The sequence below is a fragment of the Falco naumanni genome, chromosome 9 (assembly GCF_017639655.2).
Source record: "Falco naumanni isolate bFalNau1 chromosome 9, bFalNau1.pat, whole genome shotgun sequence".
NCBI lineage: Eukaryota > Metazoa > Chordata > Aves > Falconiformes > Falconidae > Falco > Falco naumanni.
In genome coordinates this window covers 43,122,157-43,144,479 of record NC_054062.1, presented here as the reverse complement: position 1 = coordinate 43,144,479, position 22,323 = coordinate 43,122,157, and the positions used below count along the sequence as shown (strand labels likewise).

Below are 22,323 nucleotides of genomic sequence, written 5' to 3'. Positions count from 1 at the left end.
TGTTGTTCTTGAATTCATTATTACCCCTTCAGGTGCTTGCACGTACTGTTTTCCCAAGCTTGATGGAGCCCATGGGAATGCCTGCTGGGAATCTAACAGGGCAGCTGAAATAGGCTGGTTCTGCTACCGGTTCTGCGGGGTGATTTCTTGTATTTCGCCTCTTGCCACGCTGGTTGGTTGCAGCAGAGTCCTTGCTAGGCTCGAGAGAATTTCTCCTTTGATACATGTGTGAGTCCCCCGCAGCCGTCCTTGCTGGGCAGGTGAAATCGCAGCGCTGCCGCGCTGCTGTGCGGTGCGGGCTCGCCCTGGGGCGTGCGGAGCGGGGGCTGCCGAGCCGAGCCGGGACCCGCCGGGAGCAGCGCGGCGCTGCCGAGGCACCGGCGGCCATGGGGCGGGGGCGGGCAGCGCGTCCCCCGCGGGTGGCGGGTGCCCTGCGCGGAGAGGTGAAGGGCACGGGGCAGGGGTGCCCTCGGCCGACTGGCCGGGGCGGCCCCGGGGGGCGCGGAGCCGGCGCGGCGGGGCTGTGCGGGGGGCGGCGGGGCTCTCCCGGGGAGGGGGGTGTGGGGGTGTGGGGCTCGGGCAGCGGGGCGCGTTAGCGGCGGCTTTTGCGGGCTGCGCTTCCCAGCCAGCCCCACCTGCGTTGTTCAAGCGTATTTTTGGTTTGTCTCGGTGAGAGTATTTTCTTCCTGCGATGATGATGGTGATGCTGTTCTTCCCGCTGCTTGCGGTTTAAAAGTGGCGTTTGGCCGCCCGGCGGGGTGCGCGCCGGGTACTTTGGGCGCCTGCCAGGCAGAGCGCATCGCTGAGAGCATCCTCCCCCGGCGGGGAGGCACTGCCTCCTCGCCCCAGGATCAATTATTCAACACGGTTAATGTGTTTGGGGGGGGAGGCGGCCACTTGGCTACACCCGGTGCCGCAGCGCCTGTCCCTGCTTTGTCTCGCACCTGGTGTGTTTGCGCGGCTCGCGTGTTGCCCACACCCCCCCTCCCCCGGGCCGGGACCCCGCGCCGCCGACCCCCGCCACCCCGGCCCCCCGCACCTTGCCCGCGGGTGATGCTCGGGGCGGAGCCGCCGCCGCGGCCCCTCCGCTCCCCTCCGCGGCGGCTCCGCGGGCGGGGCGGGGGCTGCCCGCCGGGCGGGGCGGGAGCGCGGGGCGGCCGGGGGCGGCCCCGGGGAGCGCGGAGCGGCGGCCTCGGCCGGGCGCGGAGGAGGGGCCGGGGGCTGGCCCGAGCCGGGTGGTGCCGCCGCCCGGGCAGCGCGGGGGGCTCGGTGGCAGGCGCGGCGGAGCGGGGCTTCGCCGTGACTTCGGCTTCTCCCCGCAGAGCCCGAGAGGCGCCGGTAGCGCAGAGGGGACGCGAAGGCTCTTTCCCGGCCGGTGGCAGCGGGGGCGGGACGCGGGAGGACCGAGGGAAGCGGCCGGCGGAGGCGCATCCCGGCGCGGTCCCTCCCGTCCCTCGCCCGGCTCGGCGCGTCCCCCCGCGGCTCGCCCGGGGCCATGGGCCGGCCCGACTGAGCCCGGCGCGGAGCGGCCCGGAGCGCGGCCGGCGGAGCCCCGGCGCGGGGGAAGATGCGCTCGGCGGGGCGGGCGGCCGCCGTCCTGCTGCTCTGCGGGGGTAAGTACCGAGCCCGGTCCGGCGGGGGCTGCGGGGCGGAGGGCAGCGATGCCACCGGGCTGGGTCCGGCTGCCACGGCCGCTCCCCGAACGCCAACGGTGTGTAAATAACCCCGATAGTTGTCTTTGTTTTTTAAGCGGTAAGGCTAAGTTAGAACAGATGTGAGTTCCCTTGTTCTTAAAATTTATGATGTGAAAGGGCAGAATATTCAAGTGTATTCCTATTGTAAGTTTCTACAACGTTAGTACTCCGTTGTCCCCCTCCAGGAGCTTTTGGCATCATCAATTTCAGTGGGGCTTGGATTAATAAATAGAAAGGACCGAAATACGAAAAGTTACTGGGTTGTAACTTAGATGATGCTGTCCGCAGATGTCAAGTTTCTAAAACAGAGGAGCCATTATATCTCTCTTTCTTCCATATGGCTTTGTTTGCTAGTGCATTTCTGATGTTTACACAAATAAATCAAAGTTGTTGTGCGCCAGAGAATGCAGGACAACCTTGCACACCGAAAGTGCGTTTATGAAAAAAAGCAAACCCTGAACCAGCCCAGCAGTTTGTTAGCTGGTATAACAGAGAGTAAAGTGCAGCATTAATTCTATACTTGTGATTCTCTGTAAAATGTGCAACTTGTTCCTTCTCATTATTGTTTCAAATTGATTGTGTTAGTTCACATCACCTTAAACTACTTTCTGTAACTTGCAGAGGTTATAAAGCCTGTTTTATTTGATTTTTCTCTTTAGTATGCTAAGATGCCTCAAGTTGCTCATATTCTTTATTTTCCTAGTACTTTATTGTTAAGGCCTGATCTTCATAACTCGCTGGTGCTCAAACCTAGGATGTCTGGGAATAAAATGTGATATATGGGATATATGTCTAAACACTTACTGGCAAAAAAAAAAAAAAAAAAAAAAAAAAAAAAAAGAACCCAAGCAAAACAACGAGTTCTATCCCAAGTCATTTCACTGTCAGGAAGAATTAGCCTTACTTGTATTGCTAATGGATGATCTATCATGCCTACTTTGCTTTTCTCTTTGGCAAATCCATTTTCTTTAATGTTTTTGGCAGAATTAGGAGAAATGTAATTTACTGAAGCTCTTCAGTTTGAGGGGTACGGTTTCATTAGCCAAAATGAGTCACATGCATTTGCTTGAAAATGATTTTCAGTGTTTGCTGTTTAAGCTGGACAGATGAACTTGCTGCTGTTGGTGCTGTGATGCCCTAGAATATTGCACATACTGAACTGGTGCTTGGAACTCCCTAGGTGCTTTCTTGTGTGGTGGTTTTTGTTGTTTTTTTTTCCCCTTCATTGTTTTTGTTTCAGTTGGACCGTTATTAGAGTTTACTTTTACTTGTATAACTTTATATGTATTTCACTCTGAAATTCACGGGTGGGAAAAGGAGTTGGGTTTGTGTCTTCTGGGTCTTCTACCCACTCAGGAAAGATAATGTAAATCTTTCTTCTTTAAGTATTGGACCTAAGCAATTGGAAATCATTTTGAAAGATTTTTTTATTATTAAATGTGACCATAAATTGCTAACTCTTGGATCTGTTCATAGCTTGGAGGAATATTATAGGAGTCAATTTATTTGAGTAGAATAGACGGCCAAGTAGACTTTTTTTTTCCATACCACTTGCTTATAATTTCAAATAGTCATTTTGTTTATACTCTCATCTTTGACTGTTGAGGCTTAATACTTGATTCCCCTTGATTTTTACTAAAACTATGGGGAAGAAAACTTGTATACATTTAGGATCACACTTTAGGGTAATTGTATTCATAGTTATTTCAAGAAGTCTAACATGTTAGCAGTGTCACATGGGTGTCTGTTGCTGGAGAAGCAGTGTTTCACATTGTTTAGATGTGTGACACTAATTCCTATTTATGTAATAAAAGCCGACTTGAAAACAGGGGTAAGGTGAGTAGTTATGTCTCAGAGGTGTTAGCAAAACCCCTGCGTGCATAGAGTTCCAGTTTAGAAATGGAGCTACCTGGTGTGATGCTGTGGTCCCCTGGCAGGAGGAGGAACACAGAGGAACTTCAGTGGGCTCCGTCCTAGGGGAACACCAGAGATTCTTCAATGGTAACTATGTTGTGCTCTTGCCAGGTGTTGTGATGGAATCTCTCTCGCCTGGGCAAGACTCTGTCATAGAGGATTCCCTCCCAAAGTCAGCACGCAGCGATACTCTTGCACTTGCCTCCTGTTCGTACATCTTCAGTTTGTTTAACCCATGGGGTTTTGGAAAGCCTAAAATCTCATAGTTCTTGGAACACATGCTCACAACTAACCCAAAGGTTTTCTCTAACTTGGAATGAGTTTGCATTTTACCAAGTGAGCTGGATTAATCCATCTGGTGAGCGTGCCGTTAGTTGAAAGGATTAGATCTGGTTCTTTTGTATCGGTGGGCTTCAAAAAGCACACGGGGCTGTTTCTTCCGAAGCAGAAAGGCTGCTGCCTTGCTGCTTTCGCACCGTAAGCAATGTGTGAGTCTCTTGTGGGCACTGGTATTAACACGCGGCAGCTTCGAAAACAGAGAAAATAAAAGGAACGATTCTTTTCAAATTAAGACTTCTGTCCCTTTCAGCAGTATCAATTGAAAGAAATGCAGATTTGTATTATGGAGTGTGCGCATGCGTATTTCAAAAGTTTTATGTCTTGTCAGTTGTAGGCTTCAGGGTGTTTACTTGCACAGCGTGCTGCATGGCTGCTTGGCACTGGAGTTTTGATTCCTTTCTGGAAGCTCATTGATGAAGGAGAAGGACCTTGTCCAGTTAAGGGTAGAGAAGAGTACCTGTGGGAAAAACTTGGTAGGACTGACTTGTCTGTCATTTATGTTATTAAAGGGAATACTTTTGAAGAGATAATCTATTTTCAGTGAAGAAAACAAAGTCTGTAAGCATTACAGTATGCATGCTTTGTGAAATTGGAAGGGAAAGCTGCTTCTATGTGGAAATGACAGAGGTGCTACTTCAGCAAATGTGCTCTTGAATACAGGTTATTCAAACTATTTTATTGACTGTGATATGAAACTGCTGATGAATGTGTTGGTTCTGATACTCATTTAAGCACTGTATGGGATCGATGCTGCTAGGGTTACTGTTAATGTTTTATTTTAACTGGTTACAATTTACAAGTCCTGGCTCAGCTCATGCATCCAGATCAAGGACAGACCTTAGAAACCAACAGTGCAAATATTGACATTCTTCTCCCCAAAGTTTAGCTGTTTTGTGTAATATTTATATTTAATGATAGAAAACGGATGTTTTCCCTAGGAAAAGAGCACCTATGTGATTCTAAAAAAAAAAATAAAAATCACCTGTGCACTAACATTTTCAGGTGAAAACAGTGCTAACCAGATTAAACCATGGAGCACAGATCATTGACTTGAGTTAGGGACCAGGCTAAAGACCGCCATAAATTTGTTTGTGTGCCTGTCATTTTGGCAGTGATCTGGTCAGACAGTATGTAATTTTGATTTTACGTTGTTTAGATTATAACCCTGACCGTAGGGTGTGGGCAAAGGGAATCTGTGGAGAAAAGTGAGAGGCACTTCATTAGATATTACATGTCTTATTTGGAGAAGGTCTGAGAGTTACGAAGAAATTTCAAACCTTGTTGTTGGAGGGAAAAAAGAGTATTAGTTATACACTTTGGTTCTTTACTCCGTTGGTTATTTTTCTCTGCCCAGATGTTCAGCATCTTATGCGCTGGCTCTTCCCCAGGTGCCTTGCTGCTGGTGGTGCCAGTGCTTCCCCTCACTCCAGTCGCCTGCTTCCACCTGCATGGACCGCGAAACTGCTGCTTCACTGCACAGGACTGATTGCAGGGTTCATCCCAGAGCTCCTGCTAATTCGCAGGGAAGGTGCCTGGGCCCTCTGTGGCCCTCTAGGCTTAGTATCTCTCCTCACTTTAATGCTATTCCCAGGTCCTTCACTTTCCAGTTCCTCCACAAACAAAATTCTGCACTGAAGTTCACAATCAACAGCATTTTCCAAGGATCCATGTTTGCATTGTATTTAATTCCCTTCACTTCTCATTGTTATTTTTGCTATACCTTCTGTCCCGTGTTTTCCTATCTGCCTGTCTCCTCAGGGTGCATGTCAGGGCAACATGCAGTATTGGCTTGATCAGTTGTGCCAGTCAGTTTGTTGGAGTCTTGGTCTTTGGCTTCATTCATGAATTTTGTTACTATCATAAAGACAGTATAAAGGAGACTAATGTGAAGATTACAAAAAGCCAGCATTTTAATGTTAAAACCCTCATTCATTAGGTTTTGACTAACAAAGATTTCTTGTCGTATTAACGTAAGCTGTTTGTTTGTATGGCAGCGTTGGTTCAGCACCTGAATACAAGATGCACATTCAGTAGCATGCCCACGTTCAGTTTTCCATCCCTATGTCATATTATAGACCTTTAAATTATTTTTTTTTTTCTTTCTTCTACTGAGAGGACAGACGTGACTGGTGAGAAAACATGTATTTTGTTAATCTCTGTTGCTTCCCTTCTCCCTCACTTTGGCCCCTGGCAGGAGGGAAAGGATTTGTTCGCTTGTTGCTGTACTTGCATTCTTGGCACCGCTGCTCAGGCTGGTAACGAGGCGAGTACTAATTCTAGTCTTTTTAGGATTTGAACTGAGGTCACTGGTTAGAGGGAAACAGTAGTAGATCTCTCCTCGGCACCTCATTTAGCAACTGTGCTGTTTTATGCATAGTGCATATTTAAAGGAGACATACTATCAGTAAATGAGAATTCATTGCTCGTGTTCCTCCTGGGCTGTTATCTCCCCTATCATGCAAACTAGCACACACAAATATGCTATAGGTTGGAAAAAATCCATAGCATAGGAGTGTGCTGTGTTCTAGAGAGGCTTTTTGTGTAAAGGTCGCTCAGAGTCCATCTGCGGTGAGGAGAGGGTTTGCTTTATTCATATGTTGGCATCCCTCAGCTTTCCGTCGGGACCAAACATGGTGCCAGTTGGTGGTTGACTGGAAATACCTCTCGGTTTTGAAATGCAGCAGATTGCCCAACACTGCTTATTGGACGCAAATGTTTGTATTAATAAAGTTGCAAAACTTACTTTAAGGCAGGTGGTGACTCCCTGCGTGAACAAGGTGTATGCTAAGAGCATGCTCTTTCAGGACTGAGGCACGCTCATGGTGCTGAGGCTGTTCCGAGCCCTTACTTTCTACTTTACTTTGGTTTGGCAAAAGCAGAAATTCTTAAAAATTCACCAGATTATTCAGAGGAAACTTTGGAATTGTTTATTCTTCAGATCATTATTTTTTTAAAAAAACTTTCTATTACATTTTGGAAAGCAAATAACTGAAGCATTGCAAGGATAAATAAAGCAATTACTGTAGAGGGATAGATTTGAGGTTTGCATATTAGTTTGGTTAGATCGGGATTCCAGTTCCATTAACAGCTGTGCTACAGATTTACTCGTTGTCTCACACTCTCTCTTCATTTTTTGTCAAATACAAAATCAGTAACATTCTCCTTTGCATGTCATATGCATTGATGATTGCCAGTCGCATACCCCATACTGGAGCTGACACAAAGCGGGGGAAAAACTTTACAGAATCTCTAGAGTGTTGATGCATCAACAAGTAACAATATCAGAGAAGCTGTAGGTAGCTGTAGAATAAAATCTGTTCAGAGGCTTTATTTTTACAGTTGGATCTTGTCTTTTGTTAGTGGGATACATTGGTCGCTTTCAGAACGTTAGTCTTTTGACAAGTTTTCATGTAGATATGTTGCTCGTTAATAAGGTTATTAAGAAGGTTTTTGTTAATAAAATAGTAAGTCAGCTGAGGTGTGAATAGCCAGGTGGATTTTGCTCCTTTTGGAACTTAGTTTTTTAAAAAAAGGTGTCTAAAGCTATCTTTTTCTTCAGATGTTTTGCCTCCACAACCTCCGCCCCCCCCCCCCCCCCCCCCCCCCCCCCGAAGGAGAACATAAAACTGGTTTTCTTGAAGATTACTTCATTAAAATAGCTGAATAGTTGCAGACTTCTGGATCTTGACATGGGACTATAAACATACCAGATGTATTTTTACCTGAAAGAGATGCTCTGTAAATCACCTGAAATGAAGATGATCTTCAGTGCTATAGAGCTTGAGGAAAAATTACAGTGATTACAGCCGAAAAAGGGAATTGGAAACTTTACTGGCATAATAGTGCCAAAAATGTTTTTTGACTGAATTACTTCAGAAATTTGGCTAACTAAATCAGGTGATTGTAAAAAGAAAATGGATATATTACTCCTAATGGCTGTCTAATGGCTTTTCAGCGTATGCATTTAGAAAACAAATTAAACAATATATTTAACTGATATAACAAAGTTACTTGTGTTGCTGTAATGGTTGTTTTTTTTCCTGTCCATTATGGCTTTCTTCTAAGTAAGACAAATTTCAGTCTCAGATAATAAAATTAAATCTAGGTTTTTCCCCTAATTCAGAGTTTCCCCAAACAGCAAGTTTTCTGATAGGAACAATTCCGTTATCTGTTCTTTTCATGTGAATAATGGCAAAACTCATGTAGACATCAGCAGACCAGAATTTCACGTATCTCTGAAGCCCCCGAAAGACTAGCGTTGCATTGCATTAGAGCTGGCATCCAGGAGCCTGGTCAGTGCCATTCCAAAGCTGGCTTGGAGATGAGACTTAAATCTCCCGGTGGCTTAAAGGCACAGAGGAAGTTTCTCTGTTTTTTTGTGAAGAGTAGATATGTAATTATGGATAGTTCTTTACACACCTTTCCTACATCAAGAGCTGAGACTTTCAGATGGGTCCCTAACAAGGATGTTGCAGAGCAGCTCCCTTTGACTCCCATAGAGGATGTTTCTATACTGACTGGCTTCTGGAGGTTTTTGCCATATCCTATTATCAATCAGGAGACATTGAAAAGCATTTCTGTGCAAAGAAAAATGAAAGTATAAGAAATATGAATGGCTTACAAGATGCTGACGAGAGTGGATTTGATTCTCTAGGTTATCTTCTCCATCCCCTGCCACTGTGTTCCTCAAAAATTACCTATCAGGTTGAAAGCAGCTTTTTGTGTTGCTGCTGTGTGTTTGGGAAGAAGATAGCAGCGTGCCTGCTGTTTTGCACGGGGGGGTGTGGGGGGGTGGGGAAGAAAGAATTCAGATTAATACAAATAAAATGGAACATAAAGTCAAAGAAAAACTGTGGCTTACTGAAATTTAGCCCGTAACAGTCATCTATGGCTTTAAACAGCTGATTTTTATTTACATATTTTTATATTTATATATTAATATACATGTGTAATATATATTAACTATATTAATATATATTATACATGTACATTAATATATATTATACATGTATATTAATATATAAATATATAAATAAATAAATCATGTCTACTTAGATGCAAATACCCAGTATAGAATGATTAATACATACATTCATGGCAGTCATCTCAAAGTAGGAGAGGGTTTGAAATGTGCATGTGCTCTAGGGCTGCAATCAGGCTTTCTTTTACAAAGAATAAAAATAGATGCTGGCAAGTTATATGAAAGTATTTCTAAATTATATTGCCATTGCTTTGCGGTCTGCAAGGCTGTAAGGCAAAAGGGTGCTGTTTGTGAAATCTGAATAACAGCGAGGGGAAGGGAGAGAGGATACAGAAACTCATCAGGAAAAGGCTTAAAGTTTTTATTTTACTAGGAAAAGGAGTTTATTTTCCAGGAAAAAAAAATATTAAAAATTCAAGTTGGGAGTAGGGGAATGGGAGTGTATTTGGGTAGAGCGCGTTGGCTGTTTTGATACCGTCATGTGAAATGGCAACGTGATAACTGGGAAGTTCTGACAGGACCTTTGGAGAAAGTATCTGATGCTCATTAACAACGTAGTGCTGCTTTGGCACCTCCAGCATGAAAAATGTCATTTTGTAAAGCACTTTAATGGAGCCTCCTTATATCTCTGAAGCACTTAGGCATATGCTTAGGTTTACCCCATATTAGCAAAGCATGGCAGACTGGGACTGCTGAATCAAAGCACTGTGAGGAATGGCACAGGAGTTCCCAGAGTTAAAACTGTGGCCGTGCATTCAGGTGCCAAATGTGCCTTTGCTACCCTTTGATGTAAAGTTCCCCTTTCCTAGTGTGTGCCTCTGAAAAGCAGGCTTTCCTGTTGTGTGAGTACTTGCAAGTAAGTGTAACAACTCAAACTTCTGTTGCTGCCTGCAGAACACCATGATGCAGCTGGTCTGCAAGCAGCATGTGCTGTTACCGCTCAGGAGCGTCAGGGAGGGTAGCTCGCACTGAGCTCCCTATTGCCTTAGTTCACAGTATCTAGGCTGGTATGTTTGGAGCTAATTTGGATTCTCTGTCCTGCCTTGTCACCTGGAGACCAGATACAATGCTCCTGGCCACCTTCTCCATGTGGCTAAGGTACTCATTTGAGATACTTTTCACTGAAGGCATGAACAAAGCTCTATGGGTGTACGTATAATTATTTACATATTTATTTAAGAGAGTTTTACTGGGTAGCCCTTTTAATTGTGTAACTAACTTCCCTGAGTTAGACCAGGTGAGATCTGCCCTTAATCTTTTCTGTAGGCCTGTTGTTTCTTGGAGCTGTTGATGTTTGGCGACAGTTCCTGGTGCTCCGCTACCCTGGATCACTTGTGCTGCTGCTGTTGAACTGCGAGTTCTGTACTAGGTACCCACTTGTGTTTTGAATAGTCACAGTGTCTTTGGAAAGAAATACAGAAACAAATACAAAGAAATGAGGATAATCGCCTGTTCCTGCTTTTGAGCAATTCAGGGTAGAGGTTTCTCTAGTTGAGCCCATGGAGGTCATTGAAATAAAAAGGACTGAGGGAGATGGTTCCTGTACAATGGCTCATCCTGATCCCGGTTATGAAACAAAAAATGCAGTGGGTGTGTTTGAATTTTGGGTTTGACCGTAGAGGTTTTAAAGTAATGAGGGGGAACAATATGGCTGTAATATAAATTTTATTGCACATTTCAGTGCAGCATTGCTGACATGCTCTGAATGAGAAAGCATTTTAAACAGTTTTATTGCTTTGATAAACTTTTGCCTTTGTGAAGATCAGAAGAGTTGTCCTAAATGGCTTTGCTAAGGATTTTTTGGATAGTGAGAGCTTATAATATACAGTTTCCAGATTCTCTTGTATTTAAAAGAGAGAGAGAGAGAGAGAGAAAATAACCCAAACATTTGAAACGCTAGTTGCTGCAACTTCAACAGCAAGCAGGATCATCTTAAGAGACTGTGGCAGATATCTATAAAACTGTGTGAAAAATGGAAACATTTATAAATAATTTTTTTCCTTGCAATATTGAGGCATTTAAATGACCCTGTTATTGTTGGGGAAAGGGTCTTTATTTAACTCTTTCTCTTCTTAGATTTTAGTCTAATAAAAGTTGAAATGAAAATTGGGCAAAAGTTTCAGGGCAGTAAATGCCTAAAGAAAAGAAGCAAGAACAGAAAGCCCAAGGGTTTTCTTCTTGCCCTCTCCCCCATTCTTCTTTAAATCTGGTTGCCACAGGCCCTATTTTTGTTTGTATTCTTACAATTTCTGCAATAATTTATTGAAGTTTTGTCTCCTGGCGTCATGCAGCTGGGTGGCAATTTTTCACTTTATCAAAAAAATCTGTCCACCTCTGCACAGGACATCCTGGCATTGTGACACAGACATCCGAAGTACCTGACAATTAGAAAGCAAATTAGAAGACTCTGTGCAAGTCTCGGCTTCAGCCTTTCAGAATTTTTTGTCCACAACATAACTTCTAGGAGACAGTAAGGGAGATTATTTAAGTATTTAGGTTGGTAACACGAACTCATTTCAGCTTGGATATAATAGTTACATATGTCAGAGTAATAAGGAGACTGGTAACAGGGATGTTTTACTTATTTTTTTAGAATATTCTGTTGTTAAAAAATCTGTCTGATAAAAGATTCCTCCCACCCCCTTCCGCTGTTAAACCTTGGTGGTGGTGATAGTGTATTACCATGTGGAGTGACGTAGCCCGTTTCCTGAGGATGGCTGGCAGTACCCAGGTTTGAATGGTGTATTCTGGCCTTTGTGCTGCTTGGAATGCAAAAGATAATAACAGGAAGTTTAGGAAATGCTGTATTTGAAGAAAACCAGGAATGACTGGCAATATTTATTCTCAAAGATAAGACAACTGAGAAAGCACAGAGTCAAAATTTTTCAGTTTATGCAGTAGGCAGATGTAATGGTGAAAATGGAGTAATGGTTGAAACACGTAGGGCTTATATATCATAGCAAAGCGGATTCAGGGAGCTACAGGAATCAGTTGTCTGCAGTCACTGTGGGATTTCTGTTACTGGGAGCATCTTAGGAACAGGTGGGACAGCAGCATCTGTGTGGGTTGTGTATAATTGGTCCTACCTTGGGTGAGTTAAATGACTTCTGTTGGAAACGTTTGACTTCACCTTCTTATGGTTTTGTGCTTAGGGTGTAAGAAATAGGGCAAATGCAGCCTTTGTAAGTCCGCTGAATTTTAATGCCTGGTATTTGCTTTGTCAGGGCTCTTCAAGAAAGTGTGATAACTTGAGTCTGTGGTCAATGCCAGTTTGAAAGTTGATATCAAAATACTTATCTTGTTAATCATTAACAGCTGAATAGACAGGAGCTAGACGTCTTTGATGTCAAGATGAGCTTCTGGAGTTTCTGGTTTCCAGAAAATCCCCAGGGATATATTTGATATGTAGTGGTCTTTGTCATTTTAAAAATCGAGTTCTAACACCATGCTCAGCGTTCCCGTATTCAAGACATGAGTGGGAGACCTCCCACGGGCACTGAGAATTTCCAGTTAGGGCCTGGAAAAAGGCTCTATGTGTCTGGCCTAGCCTTGTCACCCAGAAGGCTAGGGAGCGTGCGGTCTTCTTCGGACAGACAGGGAAATGCATTGGAGTGATAACTGTTGAAGTAGACTCAGGATTTGAAGATCTATTTTTTTTTAAGAGTTAAACACATTTTATGGTTTGGTAGATGTTTTGTATTAAATGAGAATTTAATGATTGCAGAACAACCATGAAAAAAATCAGTATTATACCTCTACTGTCAGTATTTTCCACCCTGAATCCTACATTGCTATTGCCAGGACCATGTGTCTGCCTGTGACTTCTGCTGCTGAGAACTCTCCTCTAGTTTTGCCTTTATCAGTGCAATGCTTTGCTAATTTGAATTTTTGAAGAACTGCAGCTTGTATTTTCCCGTTGTTGGTTGTGTTTCACAGTTAATATCTTCTGCGGCAATAATGCATTCATTGTAAATCCACAACATTTTCCAATTAAGTGTTTCTATTTAGATGTGCTTATTTTAAAATGGGGTTTGGGGCACGAGTCGCTTAACTGCTGTTGGCTGGCAGTACCGGTCTCGTGGAAGGAACTGATAAGGTGTTTTACAAAATAAATCTACAGAGGAATACGGTGCAATCCTGTAATGTTATCCTATTTCCCATACTGAGAAGATTTTCATGTACCCTAGATGTGCCAGCAGAATGCAAGGTAGAGGCAGGAAATCATGATGAAGAGAGAGAGAGACTATTATTCCTCTTTTCCAAGGAGTGAATTCAGTCCTAGTTAGTCTTGATTTAAAGCAGAATTGTTACCTTGTCGCCTTTTCTGGCATTTGGACAGAAACCTACAAATGTGTGGAACTGCCGTTGAAAATGAAATTGCACTGGGCTACGTGATTACCTTTCCAAATGTCTTGGTAAAGAGTGCAGACACTGTCACAGCACCTGTGATTTTTTAGACATATGATTTTCTCTGGGAAAAATGTTTTGTTTGGATTTACACACACACCCACACCCCTCCCCCCCCACCCCACCCCCATCTAGCTTTTGAGCTTCTGAGAACCATCGGTCTTGAAACAGAATGAAAACCTTGAGCCTTAGTTCTTTTTTCATTAAATAAAAAAAACTAAAAAGGAGCGTTATTGTCACCGAGTTGACTTGGAGAAGCTGTCAAACACCTCATCTTTCCCTTTCCACAATGGAAACCTCATTGTAACAACTTTAATTACCACTGCCCTTAGGTATCACTAGATAACAGATGCAGATACACCCGTGTATCATGGAGTACGTTGTCTAAACTGTGAACAAGATGGATGTTTTTGTGCAGAGACCTGCCTGTACCTTTTTTTTATTTTTTTTTGTTAGAAGCCAATATGTAGTTAGGGTTGACCAGAGCCCCAAAGTTTAGCCCTGCTTAGAAAGAATGAGCTTACAAACATGTTGTCAATGAGAGAAGAAACTAAACATTAAGAAAACCACAACAAATTAATTCAGGTACTACACTCCAGCCCTTACCTTACTTGCTTGGGAAGTTCCAACAAAGTTAGTGTTAAAATGCATGTTTCTTTTCCGTTGCTAATGTCAGATCTGCTTAAGGAGGGGAAACAGACTGAAGTGTAGGGAAATGGGGAAACGGTCAATGCAGAAAATACTGTCAAAAGCAGGATGGGCAAGATTTCCCTACAGTGGTTTGCTAGTGCGTTTAATGGGGTCATAGTCTTTTTTAGCCTCACTTAACAAAGATATTTTTTCCCCCTAGATTTCAGGTAGCCTGTAGACTGTAAAGTAATTAAAAGAAGAATGAAATTGCCACTGTTATTAATAGCGGTTTGAGTTTCTTTTTTTCTTCTAAAGATGCTATACTTGCTTCTGGAGACCACGCTGAGACCAGTTTCCATTTCCTCTGCCACAGTAACTTTTCCCAGCATCAAGTAATGAAAACCAAATTTGGTGACAACTTCCAGAGTTTGCAAATTTGGGATAAAAGTTGTAAAAGGGAGGGATTGGTCCATTTATCTCAATGAGACATTAAGGCTGAAATCTTAAAAAGTCATTTAAATGTGGTCATTGGCAACTCTCTCATTGCTGATTGTTTTAGTAGAGCTGTCTGGATAAACAAGTTACGCATTTGGATTGTATGGGAAACAAATGGCCAGTGATGGGCATCATGATCACTGCCAGAGTTAAATTAATATTTACCAGGGTCTTCAAGCCCTTGGCAAAGACCATCTAGCAATCCTACCAGTGGAGTGTGACACAGAAATTTTGCAGTGGCTCTCTATTTTAAATATCTATGGTAGTTTTTCAATACCAAGATGCTGTAGAGTAATATATAAAGTGGGAGGTTGCAGACTGTCATAAAAATGAGTATAGTACAAAATTAAATATGCCACATGGACTGTTTTGCAGATTTTTATCCCACTAAGTAATGTTACTGTTATTTTGAAAATGCTGGAGGAGAATCAGGTACTTTTAAGGTGCTTTGTGTCTGCAGGAGTCTGGATTTCTCATCATAAAATTAAGAGTCAACTTGTCACATACACAGATAAATATGTGGAGTTTTATTTGGTTTTACTCTCTCTGGAGTGGTGGTACTTAAATTGTGGTTTAGTTCAGTACACGATCCAGAGATGCTGGTGGTCTTTCTCTCGATGTCAGCATTTCTGTATCGTGCCTTGGGCAGCTGAATATTCATTGGGAAATGTGTTACGTGTTGATCAGTGGTTCTTGAACTGTGGGCTTCCTGCTACCGACGGTCTGTCAACTGTAGTAAAGATGCAAGAAGCCATATTAAACAACTATTTCAGTAGTGCTTGCAATTAAAATCTTAATGATAAACATGCATATTGTCATAAAAGAGAGGATGAGGACTGAGGGACATATAGTGATACAAAATGCTGGGAACCCCTGTTGTAGGTTATTAGATTCCATAACAAAATTTTTGTTTAACAATTTCGAATATGCAGCTGCACCTCCTTCTTTTTTTTGGGGTGTGTGTGTGTGTGTGTGCAGGGGAGGGGGTTGGTTTTGTGTGGAAAAAACTGAAGTGTACCTATTTAATGGTGTAAGAATAACAAGCCAATCCAAGAAAACAGTTGAAGCAAATAAAAACTTCTGACTGCCAAATGACCTGGGGGCATTGTTTGCTGCTGTTCTTAAGGCACACAACAAGGACTGTAAAGTGACTTTATGAAACAATGGACACATTCATTGTAGGAGGCTTAAAAATATGTTTAGAAATGAATTTAGAATGAAGTCTTCTTCCAAATACTAGAGATTGGTCTGGTCTGTCTGCAGCTGTCAGGTTACTTGGTTTGTTTAAATAAGAAGTCTATAAAGTAGGGATTAATCTACTTGATCTGTAAGGTAAGGATTTCTTCTTTGCACACGTAGGCCTGTCAGATCTGGTCCAGGATAGTTCTGGGCACTGATGCCATAGTTTATATATTATATTTTAGCAACAGTTGATTAACGCCTATTCCTGTCAGCAAAGCTGGATACATTGGTCGAGTGAGAAAGTGAGAAACTACCGTTTCTCATCATACTGTCACATCTCCCAGCAGCTGCGGTATTCAGCCCTGCTTCCCTCGCACTCAGTATGCAGAATGAGTGAGGCTGCTTTAGCATGACTTCTGTTTTTATAGTTAACTGAGCTTTGAAATTGTCTCCTAAATCATCCTTGCCAATAGCATTAACTACCCCTTTGCTGGTAGTCAGAGATTGTTCTACAGTAAGTTAAAGGGTAACTCATCTTCTTTTGTGATGACAGGAAACATGGAGGGATGTAAAAGATAATGGCTAATTCAAAGCAGATCACTCCACTCTGCTTCTGGAAATCCATCAACTCCGTTCAAACACAGGTCTGAAATTTTGCAACAAACTTTGAAAGCTCTTTCCCTTTCGCTGCTTCAGTAAATTGTTATGTGGGGGAGGACGATGCTGATGCCCTTGAATTACGGTGCCTTTCATTACGAAGGGGTGAATTGCACATTAGCCTGGCATTCCGGAGCCCGAAGGGTTCAACCACTGTGATTTTGCTGCTTCAAAAAAGGTAAAGAGGAGATGCAAAATAGATAAATGATGTTGTATTAAAGAGAGGTCTTTATCCTTCCTTCTCCTTTTGCAGAAACAAACCCCTGAAAATACATCATTTAAGAATGCAGAGATGAGTCATCCTGCTGTACGGCTGGCCCAGGCAGTGGGGAGACAGGGGCAGGTGGAGCAGCAGAACAGCAGGTGAATTGATCCTTGAGTAAACACCTGTGTTTGCTTTTGTAAATTTTCTTTTTTGAAGACAGCTGCAGCAAAGGAACAAGAAAATCTAATGTAATAACAAGCCATAGAAGGGTACTTCAGAGAGGTAATCTTTTTTAGAAACAAGCTGTATCCAGCTTTCTTCATATGGCAGTTTCATCCATACTTCCATGCTCATCGCCTGGGGTTGCTTCTGATATGCAAAAGCGAAAGCTCGTTGTTTTGTTTGACAGCCGGATTGTTGCTGCTGTTGTTAGCTGCTTCAGAGAAATTACATTCCTGCTAAGTTTCCCTCAGTTTAGATCGAGAGCATTGCCCCTTGGTATACTGCGTTCTTCTGGAGCAAGGCATCTTTGAAGACCTCAAGCAAAGCACGTGAAAATTCAGGATCAGGCTGCTTGCTGCTGGGGAAACTGGACAGTGAAAGGACCAGTTTGAGGCTGGAGCAACCCACTCTTTAAGCACTCCAAAAGCTTTTGGAAAACACTGTGTCCAAGACAAATTTAAAGACAGCCACCTGTTCTGAGAGGCTTTCCTTGAAGACAGGGCCAAAGACTAGATTCTTCTGTTACAGCCACTTTGAGTATAGAAGTAATTTATTTAGGTCTGCATTTAGGTCTGACAGTGACAAACAGCATAAAAAATTATGAAGGAGATTGTTTTTGCTAGGCCATGATTATAATTACTCACTACTCTAGATATGTATCATGCACCGTGAACCATTTTTAATTTCCTGAGAAAGTGCAGCTTAAGATATCTTTCTTCATCAGGTGGTTTGATTTATTAGAAAACTGCTATACCTATGTATCAAAAACTCTGTTAATGATTGTTGTGTGTCATTCCTACTGTGAAAAAGTGAGGAACAGAGTAGCTTGGGGGTGTTAGAATGTGAACATACATTTTACCATGATGTACTTCTCTCTCTGTAAGCTCTCTCCAAGATAAAGTAAATATTCAATGCTGTCCCTCTGCAGTCATTGTAAAACAGAGTAGGAATTACCTGATTAAAGTGGTATTTCTTCCTAAGGTACTACATGTGAGAAATGTAGTGAAAATAGAAGAAAAAAACACTAACGAAACAAACAGTTTTACAGTGAAAACCATTATCACAACATAGCTATACTGTTTAATAAACACCATGTTGAAAACAATACAACATCCCAGCAAGGCTGCTTTTATTTTCCAGTGTTTCTTTAGAAGCTAATCGACAGTGTGCTGGATAAAATTAATCTTGTTATGATAGATGTATTTCCATTAGAAGTAAATTTTACTAAATGAATTAATTAGTTTCACTTATTCCTAACAAAGTCAATATGTTACTTGAGAATCAAGCAGTTCTTTGGTGCCACTATGTTAAATGATTAAGGAACAACAAAAAAGAAGTAAATAAATAAATGAATTAGTAGGAAAGAAGATAACCATCCACTGAAAAGAGTTTAAGTTTTGTTCAAACATTATGACAAGCTCTGCTTCCTTCAGAGGGCTTGGATCAATCATTATGACTCACACTGTTAAAAAAAAATATTAAAATTAAAAATTCCCCGAATGTTTGCATCCACAAACTTACTAGCCATGGTAAATAAGAGGAGGATATTTTGCACAAAGTTGGCTATTGTCTGAAAAGTTTCTAGCTGTTTAGTAAAACAAGTAATCAGTATAATTGTGTTGCAAGATTGTACTTGTTTCTTCCAGATAGTACACTTGCATGCTTCTGCCCTGTAGTATGGTTCGGGCATTTTCTTATTGGCAGCTTTCATGATTTGTGGCTTGCTGAGTGACATTTTATTTCCTATTCAAGGTAGTAACAGCTCAGATTCCTCAATTAATCACTTTTGTAAGTAAAACTGATGCACTGGATATTTATAGAGCAATTTCCAGGCCCGGGTCTTTGAGATACTCAGATTTCCAAGAGAACCATGTGGACAAAACACAACCTGGTGCATGCAGATATATGTGAGTCAGAGAAGATTAAAGGAGGAGGCTGAAGCTCTAATGTCTAGACTAGCATTTTGTGACTTCTAATACACTGCTAATGTGGGTCTGTTTTTTCAAACAGAGGTGTTCAAAGGGAGCTTAAGGTCTATTATAAATGTTCCCCTTGTGATAGAAGTGAAATAACTTTAGATAGGATCAAGCCTTGTGGATTTTGGCTGCAAAACTCTCATTAAGTTCAATTTCACCTTTTGTGTTGGTTTTGAGACCCTGTCAGAATTTCATTTGGCGCAGAGTGAGCGGGAAGTTCCTTGAGGCAACACAGAGTTGTAGGAACCATGATGGTTTCCTAGCCCTGTGGTATGCAGCCTGGCAGGACAGGTGTCGGTGCCCAAAGATGCTGGAGTTCATATCCCGGTTGTTCATGATTAGATTAATTTCTTAGTAAAAACACTAAGTGTGGTGTGGTTTAGGGAAAACACTGTGGTGTCAGGTGATTAGTGGTAGGATGGAAAGACGTGCTCTTACTGGAAATCGAGTGCTTTCCTCTGATTGTAAGGAGTACAATGATGAATATGATGCTGCTAATGTGCATTTTTCACTCAGCCTTAGAAGTAGAGGAACACTTAAGAGCCTCGCGAATATAAATGCCTTAGAAAGAAAACCAGTGTTGGTATCTGAAAGGAGGTTTCTTCACCGTTTGGAAAATAAGAACTTAAACGAACAGGTTATTGTCAGAGGTTTTGCATACCGGGATCCTTTATGTGGAAAAGAGTAACCTACGCGATCGCATGGGATTCTGGCTGCTGACAGGGCATCACAGTGTCTTGTTAAGCAGTGCTTGACAGACTGCAGAGGACAAAATGTCAGATGAGGAGTTAGGAAAAATGGTTTCCTTGTCATTTCAGTTCTTGGCCAAATCTCTCCCATTTCACCCTTTATTTCCTCCTCCAATTTATGGTGATAGAGATCCAATATTGTAAAAGCTCTTTGTGGTCTGTGAATGGAAAAGAACTCTTAGTTCTAGTAACTAAATATTACAGTTTTCTTGTTTGCTATTTTTGAGCATTGCTGTAAATTTTTAACCATTTCAGTATACGGCTTAGTGGAAAAACCTGTCTTTTTGTTTCTCTTAGAGATATTTCTTACCAGTTTCATCAGGCGAGACATTGCAACATTGTTGGGAAAGATGAATGCTGTTAATTCACTCTTTTGTTGGTTTAAGCAGGATTCTCTCTTGGGTATTTCTTCCATTTGGAAGAATCAGGCGGTACTTGTGCCTGTTGTAATACGGTGTTTGCTTAAAGGCAGAATTCCAAATACATTTGTTGGCTTTTCTCCTGAAACATGACTGTAACAGGGACATGGATACCTTAGAGAGCTAAATATCCTGCAGTCTGGTTTGCTACTGATGCACATGCATAATTTCCACTGACAGTAATGGGAGTTACATGTGTACAGAAAGCAAAACAGACCCTTAAAAAATGTTGGTCAAGTAATAAAAGCTAGTCTAAGGAGAGGGTGGAAGTAGAGAGTGGGAGAGTGATTTTTTTTTTTTTTTAACTTGCCTTCTCTTTAACTTATCCTCACTCCACTAATGTTAGCTTAATATTATTTTTATGGATTCACTCCTGATTTATTATGGCATGAGTGGTAAGATGAGATCCATGTGGAATAGGTAAGCAGAAGATGACTTTAAAATATAGTTACTCTGAGAGAGAAAACTAAAGAGTCTGGAAAAGGTTTCCCCTTCCCTGCTCCCAAAAGAATTAGAAGAGAAGTTTTCCCATGTAGTGGTTGTACAGTGGAAGAGTCTGCCATACCGATGTGCTGCTCAACATCCTCTGCACAGTAGCAAAGAGCAGTGCTGAGGCCATACTGCCAAGGCTCCGTGTGCAGCCACCCTGGCTGAGCACTGGTGCATGGAGTCCCCGTGTAACCCAGTTACTGGTACCAGCGTATGGAGCTCAAGCATCCTTAGCCATTGCCATGCCTGGGGACTGGGCTCTGTGCCTTGCTCCAGGCCAGGGTGCTGCTTGGCCTGTGTAAAGTCACAAATGAAAACGTAAAAGATTCTCTTCAGCAAAACAAACCAGCACTCCTGCATCCCAGTAGCATCCAGCATCCAAAATGAAAACTGTATATCCCAGTGTATTTGTTGGGAACTTTACTGTCCTTCACACGGTATGGGTCATTTTGACCTCTGACAACAGGAAACACAACTGCTTTGGATGCTGTCAGGAATTTGAGTGTTTTCCTCGAGCTCTCAGTGAGAAGGGAGAAGCAAATTCCTGGGTAGTTAGACCTGGCGTTCTGTAGTCTATGCCCTAATTAAATTTTCTGTAACCAGTGTGTTTTCATTGTTAATCAATGGACACTTGTCCTCAGAAGAAACTAACTCTGGGAAGTGTAAGAAAGGATAAAACTATTGAGAAAGCTAAATGTTACGCAAAAGGCATAAAAACCAAATTGTCCTTTTTCAAAACAGCTGAACGTCATGGTATCTTAATAAAGGGAGTGCTAGAGTATGCTCTCCTAATAAACCTCAGTAAAACCTCTAAAAATAACTACACAGATATATTCTAAGTTGATTAGCAGTAATTGAACTGACTTAATGTAGTTGGATGATGTCATGTATAATATTCCTCTAAAGTAATTTCTGTAGACAAGCCATTTGAAGTCCTCTTGCAGCCAGCATAAACATCTTCGTGTTGCTAAACTGAGCACTCAGACTGAAGCACTCAGCAGGAGAGCTCTGACATCTGTTTCATCTTGTTTCTTTGAGCTACTGTGGCTTGCCTGTTAGAAGCATCCTTGCAATGACAAATCTCATCCTTGTTTTAGTGAAAATGTGGAAACTATATAATTGTATAACAATTTAGACCTGTTAGTTGTAGAATAAGAATAGAATAGTAAATGTTAAAGGTGGAAAAGACCTTTGAAAGTTTCTAGTTTCAGAATTTCCCTGCAGTATGCATTTCCAGTGTTCTGTCCAACTTGGTTCAGCCTGCACAAGCAACGGGCCTGATCCATCTCAGTAGAAGGAAGCTTGGAAAACAATTTTCCTAGGTTTTGGGCTTTTTTTTTTTTTTTCTTTTCTTTTTTTTACATCTGCTTATGCATTTCCTTGTATATCTGCTCTTCTGTTTTTACAACCCTTAAAAGCTTGTAGTTGGTTAATGCAGGTGGTGTTGTCTTCCAAAATTTTTGCAGTTTGGATTGTTGCTTTTGTGGAAATGGCTGTGTAGGGTTGTATGAGGTTGGGTTTTTTTGTTTGTTTTGATTTGTTCTCTGAGGGCCAAGACAACCATAACTGATTTAAGTATTCAGAGTGTGGCACAGGGTGTAAATGTGGTTTCTACGGAAAGAAATTGCTGAGTCCTTGCTGTGAGGTTTTTCCATTTACCGACCTAGATTTCTTTAATTTAGAAGCGCCTCTAAGCTTTTCTTGATCAGCTCTCTCTGTTATTGACTGTTTCTTCCTTTATGCCATGGGGTACTGGGGTATCAGTCATTCTTGGGCCATTTTTGATTGGGGTGCCAGTATATCAATTACTAAGTATTCATTTTGCTGATACAATTGAGAAATTCAGCTGTCCAAGATTTGCAGCTGCTGCCGTGCTCTTTACCACATCTACAGGTCAGGAGCAATACCTTGTGAGAAAATGTCATAATTTTGCTGATTTATTTCTGAAACCACAGGAATTTTTA

The 22,323-nt window shown here is 42.1% G+C and overlaps 1 protein-coding gene across 1 annotated transcript in view; it reads left to right on the top strand.

The window, feature by feature from the left end:
- Positions 1-1,203: 1,203 nt before the first annotated feature.
- The window catches only part of RET (ret proto-oncogene), an 88,204-nt gene continuing 67,084 nt past the window's right edge, over positions 1,204-22,323 (top strand). The window contains exon 1 of the mRNA XM_040607262.1: positions 1,204-1,613. Coding sequence (XP_040463196.1) covers positions 1,568-1,613 — 46 coding nt within the window. The 5' untranslated portion in view covers positions 1,204-1,567. The remainder of the gene's footprint in view (positions 1,614-22,323) is intronic.